At 54.4% G+C, this 12,705-nt stretch overlaps 1 protein-coding gene across 1 annotated transcript in view; it reads right to left on the minus strand.

Annotated features, from left to right (window-relative positions):
• Positions 1–12,705, minus strand: part of RBM19 (RNA binding motif protein 19) — a 121,167-nt gene that overhangs the window by 71,661 nt on the left and 36,801 nt on the right. Inside the window, exons 19-21 of the mRNA XM_082853569.1 lie at positions 11,821–11,900; positions 9,081–9,136; positions 5,959–6,075 (exon numbers count right to left, since the gene is read on the minus strand). Coding sequence (XP_082709695.1) covers positions 5,959–6,075; positions 9,081–9,136; positions 11,821–11,900 — 253 coding nt within the window. The remainder of the gene's footprint in view (positions 1–5,958; positions 6,076–9,080; positions 9,137–11,820; positions 11,901–12,705) is intronic.

Here is a 12,705-nt window from a genome sequence, read left to right on the forward strand (position 1 = left end):
TGAAGCACATGAAACAGCCACATGGATAGCACTCCAAGGGGAGCTGTGAGGCGGGCTGGGTGGAATGGGAATGGGGGCTGCGGGAAAAGAGGACAGGCCAAGCTACCCTGGCTGGGGGGTCGGGAGTGAGCCAGTGGAAGGGTAAGCTGAAGGCCTCATTTTCAACAGCAAGAATTCTAGCTAACTCTGCTTGCTCTGTGCCAGGAACTGCTCCCAAAACCAATCTTTATAACTGCCTGCTGAGGTTATATGTCATTTGGAGGTCTGTGCCCATTTTCCAGATGAAGAAACAGAGACACAGAGAGGGTAAGTGACTTGCCCAAGGTCACACAGCTAGGAAGTGGTGGAGGTGGGACGTGAACCCAGGCGGGCTGGACCCAAGCTGCATGTCCTTATCTGATTGCACTGTAGACTTAAGCTATACCATAATCATCACCTAAGAAGGATGCCTCTGTGCTGTGGACATTTTTCAAATCGAGGCCAGCCTTTAAGGGGCAGGATCGCTGAATGCGATACATTCATTACTCGGGGCACTTGTAAGTGAAGTCGGAGGAGGGGGAGGGGCCAGAGAGGGGCTGTCTAGTCCCCATATCCGCTGTGACGCTCAGCCAGGAATCACAAACTCTGTGTCTAGCAGGCCGGCGGGTAAGAAAGAGTGAAGTGGGCCGGGTGGGAAGCTCAAGGGCAGGCGTGGGCAGCCGCTACACAGGGCAACAGTCAAGGCCACAGAGGAACCCGGCCTGACGGACCCAGGCCTCCCCATGTTTCCTCCCAGGCCAGAAACCAGGCCTGCATGTGAAAGCCCACGCTTTGCAAATATGGGACACCAACTCGTCCCCACCACCCTGTCCCCGACACTGTGTGGGCCCAAGTAAGCCACACCAGGGCCGCATCTGCCCTGCTAGTTTGCAACCTCTGCTATAAGGAGAGAGGCGCTGAATCAACAGCAGCACCTGCTTCTCAGGTGAGCCTTTCACTGCCTGGGGAGGGAGGATAAGTGGGCATGACTGTCAATCCCCTCCTGCAGATGAGGAAACTGAGGCTGGCTGACTGCCAAACTGTACTCTGCTCCGAATCTGATCTTTCCATTGGTTTGCAGGCAGGACTGGCTACATAGTCTGCTGGGCCCAGTGTAAAATGAGAATTGAGGGCCCCTTGTTGGAAAATTAACAATTGCGGGATGGCGACAGGAGAGCATGAAACCAAGTGTGAGGCCTTGTGGGACTATGCAGGTCAGATGTTCACGAGGCTGGCCCTGTCTGGAGAACTTCTTTCTTGGAAGATCACTGCCTTCCAGAAACCAGGTGCCTCAAATCAAGGCTGCCCCTGGAGTATAAAAGAAATGGGCAAGCTGAGGGTCCTTCTAGCAATAGCCCCTTGACCTCTCTGTGCCTCAGTTTCCTCATCTAGAAAATGAACACAACAATAGTTCCACTAGGCTGGGCTGTTCTGAAGATACACTGATACCATGAGTGCCCAGGATGTGGCCAGCTCAGTGTCCGAGGCCTCCTAAGTGCTCGCGGGCACTAGCCACCTGCTTCCCAGGGGGTCTTTGCTATCTCAGGGCCATCACTTGAAATGTGGGTGGGAATGAGACCCTTCCATCAAATGCTTTGGCTCTGCACACACGCGCTCGTGCGTCAGGACGGGAGGCCCTGAGTGTAGAGGCTTCCACTGAGCGAACGGACTGAGGCTCCATGTAAGCGTCCGCGGGTCTGTTCTCTGAACCACATTTCTGCCCTGGGGTCTTTCAAACGCAGCCTTTCGGATGGAGGCGGGAAAAGAATGAAAAAACAGCTTAGGGAGGGTGGGAGGGAGGCGCAAGAGGGAGGGAATATGGGGATATATGTATACATATAGCTGATTCACTTTGTTATACAGCAGAAACTCACACAACGTCGTACAGCAATTATTCTCCAATAAAGATGTGAAACATAGGGCTTCCCTGGTGGCGCAGTGGTTGAGAGTCCGCCTGCCGATGCAGGGGGCACGGGTTCGTGCCCCGGTCCGGGAAGATCCCACATGCCGCGGAGCGGCTGTGCCTGTGAGCCAAGGCCGCTGAGCCTGCACGTCCGGAGCCTGTGCTCCGCAACGGGAGAGGCCACAACAGTGAGAGGCCCACGTACCGCGAAAAAAAAAAAAAAAAGAAAAGATGTGAAACAAAAAACAACTGAGCAAAACAACTTAGCACAGGCATGCAAATGCGCACACCTGACCCACAGTCAACCAGAGAGCAGGGGGATGCCCACTTTACATCTTCTGGAATCGATACTGACTTAAGGCTGTGGGCACCTGCTGGGTGAGCCGAGGACCATCCCATCCTTGCTCTGGTTGTGGGTTGAGGAGTTGGCTCCCTGCATCCGTGTGTGCCCCACGCAGTCTGGGGAACCCCGGTTTGTCCTCCACATGTCCTTTCAGGGCTTCAGGAGGAGCAGCTCGGCCTCGCCCTGGGTCTCACATTCCTTACTGACCCTCTCTGCCCCAGAACCTAGCTGCAGGGTGACAGCACTACAGTGGAGGGCGCGGGTAGCTGGGAGGGAGGGAGATAGTTAGGGAAAAGAGGAAAAAAAAAAAAGGATATGCTGCAAAGAACTTCCAAGGAGTCAGCACTACTGCGACACGGGCTCTGTCTAGAGTCAGACCTGCCCTGGGTTCAAAGCCTGGAGCCGCTGGCTTTGTGCTGTTTGATAACCACAGCTAATGCTAGGTAACTACCCACTCCACACCAGGTGCTGTATTAAGTGCCCCACATGCATAATCTCACTTAATCCTTTTAACAGCCCTGGAGGCAGCCGCATGGTGCGGGAGCCGGGTGGCAGCCCGAGTCATCTGACAACCCAATGGGCAGGAATTCGGGCTCTGGAGCTGGTCTCTTCACTGGGCAATGGAGCCGTTGACAACCGCTCCGCGGGGCTGTAATCAGGCGAAGCGCTTCAGCCCACAGTGCCTGGCACGGAGGTCGCGCTCAAAAAATCTACTTCACTGATAATGACAAACACTAGCCTCGTTACTGAAATTCGCAGCACACGTCATCACCAGTATTATGGCTACTATTTTATGCCAGGGGAAACTGAGGCCCAGAAAGGGGCAGCAGAGAGAGAACTGCTGTCTCCTAATTTACTGCTGTGTCTACTCTCTGACTCTTCTAAAGGGCGAGCCTCGAACTGTCCCAGAGGACGATCCCGCAGAGGCATGGATCTGCAGGGCCTCTTGGCACCCGTCGGGCTGGGTTTAAGGGGTTGGGGTGTGGTGCAGTGAGGCCCGGGTGGAAGGCTGGCGGCCCCCAGGAAAGGCCCAGGCAAACACTGCCTCGACTGAGAAACAGCTGCCCCCAGCGCTCGGGCAGGGCCCCCAGCGGCTGCGGAGGGCGGGTGAGCTGCTGTACCCCAGCGGGCTGCCTCAAGAACCAGACCATGCCCTCCCACGGCGCTGCACTCATGCCCTCACACCCCGGGTGTGTCACTGTGCGACTGTCACTGTCACTTTCCTTCCTGGTCCTTCACAAACAGTGAATTCCTTGAGAGAGGAGCCTGTCTCTCCTGAAATGGCTACGTGCCGGGCGCCTAGCACAGTGCCTGGTACAAACGACACACGTGCGGGATGGTGGTTCCACTGAGGGATAACAGCATCCCTCCTCCGCAGCGCTGCTCTGCTGCTTAATAAAAGATACAGCATAGGAAGGCATGTAGCAGAGCCCAACACACAGTGAGCTGGTGATTTTGATTATGCCTGGTAGGATAACTCCATGAAAACTGCCTGGCAAAATGGACCGGACTGGTTCCCCTAAACCCTGACATCTTCCCCTGGCTCTGACCTTCGCTGGCCACTGGCTTTGTCTGAAACTGGGTCTGTGTGCTTTCCTGGCAGAGCTCGTCTCCCAGAGAAGGTTCACAGCGACCCCTGCTGCCCGCGCTCGGAGCGGCCTCAAACCCCCGGCCAGAACACACAACAAAGCCAGGCTCCAAGCAGGCTCTGGATTTCCAGGGGTTGATGAAAACTACCACCAGAACAATGGCAGGAGGAGACACCACATGTAATGATGTTCGGGGAACACTAATTCCCTGTCTTCTCAAAATAAACATAAAACGTGAGATCAGACAAAGCGCGTTTCCCTTCCCCTTGCGGGCTTTTGTTTCCCTGGATAAGTGTCATCCTCAACAGGCTGCAGAACAAGCGAAACTGTCATTTCGGCAGGATGCTGTTCCCTGATCAACGCGTGCTGCTCAGAGCCATCCCATTTTGATCTGGCAGTTCTTAAACTGGACTCCTTAAAAGGCAGGAGCGTGGTTGAAACCAGCGGCCGTGCGAGGTTCGGGATACATACCTTCTCGTGAGGGCGACCCGCTCCTCTTGACTCGTCCCCCCAGATGCTGGGAGATGGAAAACAGCCTCCTGCAGATGGTGACCCCACCTTACCAGGCTGTTACTACCACGCAGGGGACCCTGGGATCATAGATAAGACCCGCTACTAAGAAATCGACAGGGTCCCCGTCTTTGCATCAGCACTGGGCTAATGTCTGTTAATGAACTGTGCGCCAGTGTATGATTTAGAATGGGGGGGAAGACGACAGGGATTTTTAAAGCAGACCCTTCAAGGGGTTCCCCATTCTTTACACCATGGAGTAGGAGCAAAGAGGGTAGATTTCACACAAAGATAATACATACTTTCCAGTCTCCAAAATCTAGGACTTACATTTTGCAACCACAGCTGACCTGGCAAGAAGCTAATTGGTAAAATCCTAATCGGGATTTAGCTTTCCTGACCTTCACGCCAGAACTGGACAAATGCAGGTTAACAAACAAGGTCTAGTACACAGAATCCTGAGTGTTCACCCCTATGCAGGCCGCAGAGCTGTAGGTCCCCAGAATACTCTCAGATTGCAGCCGACCTTCCGTGATCTGCTTGGTTGGGGCCGATGTCATCTGCCTTAGGTTCTGACAGCTAGAAGGGTCTGTTCTCTGTGCCACACAGCACACGCCTGGACAGTGCCCTGGCTTTATAAACGTTTCCCCCTTATGCCCTCTCTCTAAAGACGTTTCATCCAAGGCTTGGTGCTGGGTGATACCTAACTTATCTGAAAAACCCAACAGTGTAATGTACTGGCACAGAGGTTGCAAACTCGTGGCCCTGGGTTATAGCCGGCCCTCAGGTAGACGTTGTCCCACACAGTGTTTTTAGAAAGTGAATTAGTTGCCAACTCAAGAATCCAGATTGCCAGTTTCTCTTTCAAAACGCGGGAAGAACTGGTCCTATGACATCTGCGTCCCTGCCCAGCATCACCGCTGGCCCTCCAGTCCGTCAGTTCCCACCCAGTCTGCTCTGCCAGGCTGTTTGCTGCCTGGCCCCCAAGAGATCTGAGTTTTGACTCCTGTGCTGTAGCATCTGCTGGTGGACTGCATTATTTAGGCAGGTGGTCCCCCCTCATTTCAAAGCGGGCTTTCCATAGACAGCAGTGCAGACCAGTGTGCTGCCCAACCCTGGCTGGATACCAGAATCCCCTGGGGCGCTCTGACCCGAATACCAACATCTGGGCTCCACCCCTGATCAACTGAATGCAACTTTCTGGGGGCGGAGCCTGAGCAAAGGTGTATTTATAGAAGTCACCAGGTGATTCAAAGGTGCAGAGAAGGTAGTGGGCCACTGGCTTAAAGCAAAGGATGACTTGGGCGGCAGGATTTCAGGCAGATCATGGGCAGAGCTGGGCGTCAGCCGCCTGGCTCCCTGCCCCTCCTGCAGGTCGCTGGTGGGGATGAAGAAGACTGACTGCCCTGTTTGGACATGTTTCTGCCCAGCGGTCTGGAGAGCAATGTCTGAGATTAAGGGAGATACATCAAAGGCAGCCAGAAGATGACCTCTGAGAGGCCACCGCGCTGGCCTTAGGCAGACCATCGAGGACCCGAAGGCTCAGCAGCTCCCCCCGACACGACGGCCCCGCGGATCGGACCAGCGCCTCTCACCTGAAGAGCTCGCGGATCTCACGGCTGTCAGCCTGGAAGGGGATGTTCCGCACCAGGATCTTGGAGGTTGTCTGCTTTCTGGGCTCCTGTTTCCTCCGAGCGGACGTCAGGGCTGGCCTGGAGGGTCGGCGGAAAGGCTTCAGGTCATTCGGGGCCTCAGCAGCTGCTGCCCTCTGCTGACTCCACCGCCCCTCCCCCCACCAGCACCGACGCTCCTGTCCTCTGCTCAGGTGAGGGACTCGAGGACTCTGCGTGGACGCGGCTGAGAGGAAAGGGGAAGGAGGCGGGCTCCCCTGGGTGGCACGCAGCCTAATTATCTTCTCCCCCCAGCAGCTGTGGATGTCCAGTCGGCACATCCTACCCTGGGGTGTCTGCTGCCCTTCATCTGAGACACTCAGGGACTAGCAGGGACTTGAGGAAAGAACTCCGATGCGGGGGTGGGGGCAGCCTCTCCCTAAACCCAGTCTCCTCTGTCTCTTTCTTTGCAGGTGCCCAGAAAGACGCCGGCTGGTCCCAAGGTCTTGTTGGAGACATTTCCTCACGAACCTGAAGTGCAGAATCCAGGGGCCTGGAGCAGTTTCTAACCATGGAGGTGGGTCAGGGCTGTGAGACGGAACTCTCTCCACCTGAGGTTCAAGGCCATCCCGAACCTGTCACCCTGCTCTTCCAGGGAAACCCTCCACTCCACGGACGCAGGGAAGGGTCACGAGCACAGCCATGAGTTGACAATCTGGGTGTGAATGCCCCGTTGGCCACTAAGGATCTGTGTGATCTTGGACAAGTTATTACTTGGCCTCTCAACTGTAAAACAGGCCTAATAATAGTGCCAACCTCATCGGATTGTTTGAGGATTTAATGAAGGACACGTCAAAACACTCTGCACTGTGCCTAGCACAGGGTAAGCGTTCCATAAACAGTAGCTGTGATTATGAGGACGGTTATGACTCACTTCCTTTAAGTCTGCTCCAGGTCACCTCCTCCCTAACTGTCTCCACTAAAATAGCAGCCCACTCCCACTCCCACCCCGGCTCGATGTTCCTGGCACTCATCACTATCGAAGAGCACATTACATATTCAGTCATGTTTCTCTTCACGGTCTGTCCTCTAGGGCTATGCTGTCCAACACGGCAGCCACCAGCTGCACGTGGCTAACAGTTAAATCGATATTAAAATGACACAAAATTAAAAATTCAACTCCTCGGTTGCTGGGCTAGCCAGCCTCCAAGATGGTTCCCAATGGTCTCTGCCTCTTGGTATTCATGCCCCTTGTGTACTCCTCTCCTGCTCTGAGCCTAGGTCATAAAAGACACTGCCGCTTCCTCCCTATTCTCTCTTGGATCACTCGCTCTGGGGGAAACCAGCTGCCAGGCTGTAAGGACACTTGTGCAAGCCTAGGGAGAGGCCAACATGGTGAGGAACTGTGGCCTCCTGCCAACAGCCATGTGAATGTGCCATTTTGCAAGTGAAGCCACCAACCCCAGGTGAGCCTTCAGATGAGACTGCAGCCCCGGCCAACGTCTTGACTGCAACCTCATAAGAGATGCCAAGACGGAACTTCCCAGCTAAGCTGCTCCTGAATTCCTGACCCTCAGGAACTGTGAGATAATAAACGTCTGCTGTTTTAAGCTGTTAAGTTTTGGGATACTTGGTTATGTAGCGATAGATAATTAACACAGTGGTAGTTGCCACGTTTCAAGAGCTCAAATGCCATGTGTGGCAAGTGACTACCACACTGGGCAGTACAGATGTAGAACATTATAGGATGTTTTCATTATCACAGAAACTTCTATCAAATAGCACTGCCCTAGAATGTAAACCCCATGAGGAATCTCCCTCCCCAGCTCCTGGGAAGAGTGTCTGGTGCCCAGGAGGCTTTCTGTAATTTTTTGTTGAATAAAAGACAGACTAAATGAACACTGCCTAGGAACTGAGAGCCTGCAAGGTGACTTCAGCCTGACTCCCTGGAGTCGGGGGACTGAGAAGAGAGACCGGCGCCACTGGCTGAGTGATCGCATGCTGGCCACGTGCTAGACGCTTCATGCACAACCTCCAGTTCTCACGTTTTACTTTACGGGCAAAATCACCCGCCCAAGGTCACACAGCCTTTGGATTAGAACCCAAAGCTGCAGGGCACAAAGCTTGGACCCCCCGCCCACTCTTAATTCATGGCTCAAGAACCCCCGTTAGCTTCTGGGGGCTCCCACACCAAGCCTTCTTCTGGCTAAGGATGCTCAGCATGGGATGGACTGGGATGGGTGGACGCCACCAGAGGTGGCCGAGGCTGGCTTCACAGGGAGCATTAAAAAACAGAGAGAGAAGGAAGAGACAGCGGCAGCTTCAGGCCAGCTCGCTGGCGGCTAACCTGCTCAACGACCACAACAAATGACCGACTTCCTGAAAAACAGCAAATAAATACCTTAAACCAGCCCAAGGATTGTAAGAGGCAGTCACTTCATCACCTGAGGCGGACAGATGGGACTGACAATGACAACAATGGTAACGGCTGACCCCAGGTATGCGTTACATGCCGGGCACTGTTCAAAGCACCTCCAGTGTATTAGTTCAATTAGGACTTGCAAGGGTGAGGATGTAGGGGCAAAACTAAAACTCCCAAGAGACCTCCACTACTTTAGGAAACTGGTCATTGGGTCCAGTGGTCTGTCTCCATCTCTTAACATCTACTGAATCTCTTTCAAATTAAGCGGAGGCCGTCTCTGGGCGCCGCTGTCCAGCTCCAAGAAAGAGAGTCCCATAATGCGAGGCGTCTAGGTTTTCTCACTGCCTCTGGTTCGTCCAAGGCTCCAGCAACTTGCAAGTCTCCCCGGGTTTATTTATAGGGCCAAGATAAGTGGGTTTTGCTTGCGTCTCCTGCCTGTGTTCCTTTTGTTATAAGAGATGTGTACTAACACGTTTACTCCAGGGGCTGGCATGGTCCCAGTTTACCAGGGAAATGGGTATCGGAGCTGGCATGCAGGACACCTCCTTAATTAGGAAGGGGTCCCAGGGTGAGGGGGGTTGGGTCGGGGAGGATGTTCAAAGACCATGAGACACCCTCCAGGGCACCGGCATCAACACAAAAGGGACGGACTCAATCCAAGGAAGAGGGGGCAGGGGAGACTCACTTGGTGGCTCGTTCTGAGATCCTGACTTCCAGCTTGTGGCCGTCCACGACGTGACCCTGAGAGATGAGACAACACAGCCTGTCCCTCTGTCCTCTTAGAAGCACTCACCCGTAGCCCTGTCCTTCACCGGAGTGGGCTTCGGCTGAGTGAGGGGAGAGAGAACTTCGAGGGGGGCACTGACTATTCCCAGGAGACAAGCCCGCTGGAGTCAAGGACAGAGAAGGGCTTTTCCTGGAAGTGGTTCCCGCTGAGCCCGGGCAGCAGCTGGTGGTTACGGAGACCCAGCCCTCCAAGTCCTCTGGAGCCACGAGTGGGCCTTGACCTTTAAGCCATTCAAGGGGCACAGAATTTTCCATTGTTTATAAGCATTTCCAGGCAAAGTAAGCCCCCTTGGTCTGGCTTGCAGAGAGAGTTTGGTTTGGATTGTATGCCGTTAAAAAAAAAAAATCTAAATCACAGCAGAGATGCGTCTAAAGCTAGGCTCTTAACATGGGCCCCTTAAGGCAAAACTGGTGTATTAGCAAAATTACCCTTGAAAATCCTTTAAAGTCGCCCATAAAATACAGCACACGTAGCTTCGTATAAACAGCTCTTTGCGGCAATATGCCTGTATGTAGCACACAGCGAGGCACAGAACATAACTCTAATGTGTGCAAGGTAGACTCTGACAGGCTCCTGAATTACATGGAAGAGAAAGACAGACCGCTGGGCGTGCAGAGCTGAAATCCAGTTAAATGAGTGCACAGCATCTAATGACAGAGTTGGATTTCTAGTGTCTCTTGAAAAAACAACAAACAAAACAAAAAACCAGAGAAGATCTGGTATGGCTGGGGCCCACCTGCCCGTCAGGCAGTACCTGGCTGAGGCCAAGAAGTGGCTGCCCCGGTAGAAGGGGTGCAGGTGCCCAGGCTCTGTTCTGGGTGGTGCTGGCCCCGTCGCTAGTTTACAGCTAGTGGCCCCATGGGCACGTGAGGTGGAGAGCAGAGAGACTTTCCAAGTGAGAGCAGAGGCCCCAGAGGCCATCCCTCCCCACCACCGCACCCAAACCCAATTCAGCCCTCCCTGGAGTTGCTTTGGGCCAAGGGGAGGGTCATCAAAATTCTACAAAAACGATCATATTGGCTAAGTGCCCAGTTACATTTCCTATAATCCCCAAGGCCTTTCGCTTGACTAGCAAGCTCTACTGGGACAGACTCCATCACCTGGAGGGTCCCTATAAAGCCAGGCTTCACAGGGAGGTGGGCCGGTATGGGTGCCCTTTTCACCCAGTATCCAGCCCAGCTGTGCAGGCCCAAGCACACGTCTCAGAGAGAATGGGAGCTGGGAGGGCATGCGGCTTGCTACACGCTCGCTTGTCAACTTGGCCCTGGTCAACTCCATCTTATGTTGCCGCTGCCTGGATGGCCTATACAGACACGTGACATTCTGAATAGGGTTTAAAAGGGATCCTGGACCCCCTGGAGCAAGTGGGCCTCCAGAAAGAAAGAGGCTCGTGAGAAAGCACTGTTCCTTGTCCCCTTCCTGCCACCGAAGGGCCTGGGGACGTGGGGTGTCAGGGAAGGTGCTGAGGACACTGTCTTTTTTTTTTGGCGGTACGCGGGCCCCTCACTGTTGGGGCCTCTCCCGTTGCGGAGCACAGGCTCCGGACGCGCAGGCTCAGCGGCCATGGCTCACGGGCCCAGCCGCTCCGCTGCATGTGGGATCTTCCCGGACCGGGGCACGAACCCGTGTCCCCTGCATCGGCAGGCGGGCTCTCAACCACTGCGCACCAGGGAAGCCCTGAGGACACTGTCTTAAGCTGAGGCCTGGCCCACTTTGGGGCTCTGTTCTGCTCCCTGTAACCTCAGCTCCCTTCCTGCCATCCAGGGCCCTGATCTGTCCCTGCACTTCGACCCAGCAGGAGGGCATGGCTCCTTTCTCAGCAGGACATAAGTCTGTGTCCCAAACACCTCTGCGTTCAGCCCCCTTCTCCCCACTGTCACTGCGTCCACCCTGACCTGTGCCTGGAGGACTCAACGGTCTCCAACCTGCCCTCCTATGATGCACCCTCCACACAGCAGCTGGCGACATTGTTCTGCAGCAGAAATCAGATCCTTCCCCAAAGTGCTCCAAGCCCTCTGATGGGATCGCACTGCCTCTATGTTGAATTCCACAGTCCATAAAAGGTCTGCAAGATCCAGCTCCACATACCTCCCACCCTGTACCCTGTCCCTGCCACACTGGCCTCTTTCTGCTCCTCAGACATAGTCAGCTCACTCCTGCCTCAGAGTCCCTGCCCCAGGCCCTTTGCACGTGCTGTTCCGAGATCTCCGTGTAGCTGACTCCTTCTTGTCAATTAGGTGTCAGCTCAACTGTCACGTCCTCTGAGAGGGCCTCTCCTGACCACGCGATCTAAAGCAGCCTTCCCCTCACCACAGTGTCTGCTTTATCTGCACCCGAGCACTTCTCATGACCTGGTCGTGGTGTGTTTCTTCAGAGGTCTGCTTCACCCAGCTCCCTGAGGTCTGGCACAAACCGGGCTCTTGATCAAGAGTTGCAGACTGAAGGAATGCCTTGTGGTGACTGTGGGGGGCTGAGGAAGTTCAAGGCCGTGGGCCACAGTCCCCTAGGGAACTGGAGAAAGCAACGGGCCTGGGAAGATGTGGGCTGCTCGGCATTCCCACTCAATTTCCGAAGACTGACGGGATACCGCACCACCTGCCTGTGCCCCCGCGGACCTCGGCTGAGAACGCCCGCTTACCTGGAGCTGCTTGAGAGCTTTCTGGGCCTGCTCCGGTTTCCTGTATTCCACGAATCCAAACCCCATGGACAGCAGCGCGCCTGAGAGAGAGAGAGGTGGGAATCGTACGGGGGCGCCAGGCAGGGAGGAAAACAAAGAAGGTGCACCAGACCAAGTTCAAGGGCTCCAAGGGGCCCCTGGACGGCCCCTCGACATTCTCATTTCTTCATGCCCCTCTTTGTTCCCCAAGATCCCAGCTCCCGGCTCGCCATTTATTACCAGTCGTCTTGAAGAATCAGCCAACGAGGTTACACAGCCGCCACCTGAGGCCCAGCTGACTATTAATTAACAGATGATGGACGTGATAATTAACTTCATAATAGAATTCCGCCTTTGGGAGGGAGGGGTGACCATCGCCACGACAAGCGGCAAAAGCTCTCCCCGGGCAGTCCCCTGCTTCCATACATAATGCATAATACGAACACATGCATCAAGTCAAGCACGCCAAAGGCTTACTCTTTACAAAGTATTTCTGACCACCCGGTTACACCTGGTTCCTGGGTTTCAGACATAAGGCTGGGACAGGGAGGCTGTGACCACCTCGTTAGAACTCCTCTGGTTCCCTATTGCTGGGTCGTGAGTAGCAAGAGTTCAGATAGCCAGGGGTGTCTCCAAAATTTATCGAGAACTCTGCTTCCTGAATGTAAATATGCATAACTGGGGGCACACAAGAATAAGGTCTCCAATTACACCTTGCTCTTTGACACAAAATGTGACACATGCCTCCGCCCCCGCGGTTCATGCTGATTTACTAACTTCACTATTTTTTCACAGTTGAACTCAAAGAGGGTCGGCTCAAGGCTGATGGGCCCAAACGAGGCTCAGGGTTCACCACGGTTGACCCAG

The sequence above is a fragment of the Leucopleurus acutus genome, assembly GCF_964270905.1.
Source record: "Leucopleurus acutus genome assembly, chromosome: 13".
In the NCBI taxonomy this organism is placed as follows: Eukaryota; Metazoa; Chordata; class Mammalia; order Artiodactyla; family Delphinidae; genus Leucopleurus; species Leucopleurus acutus.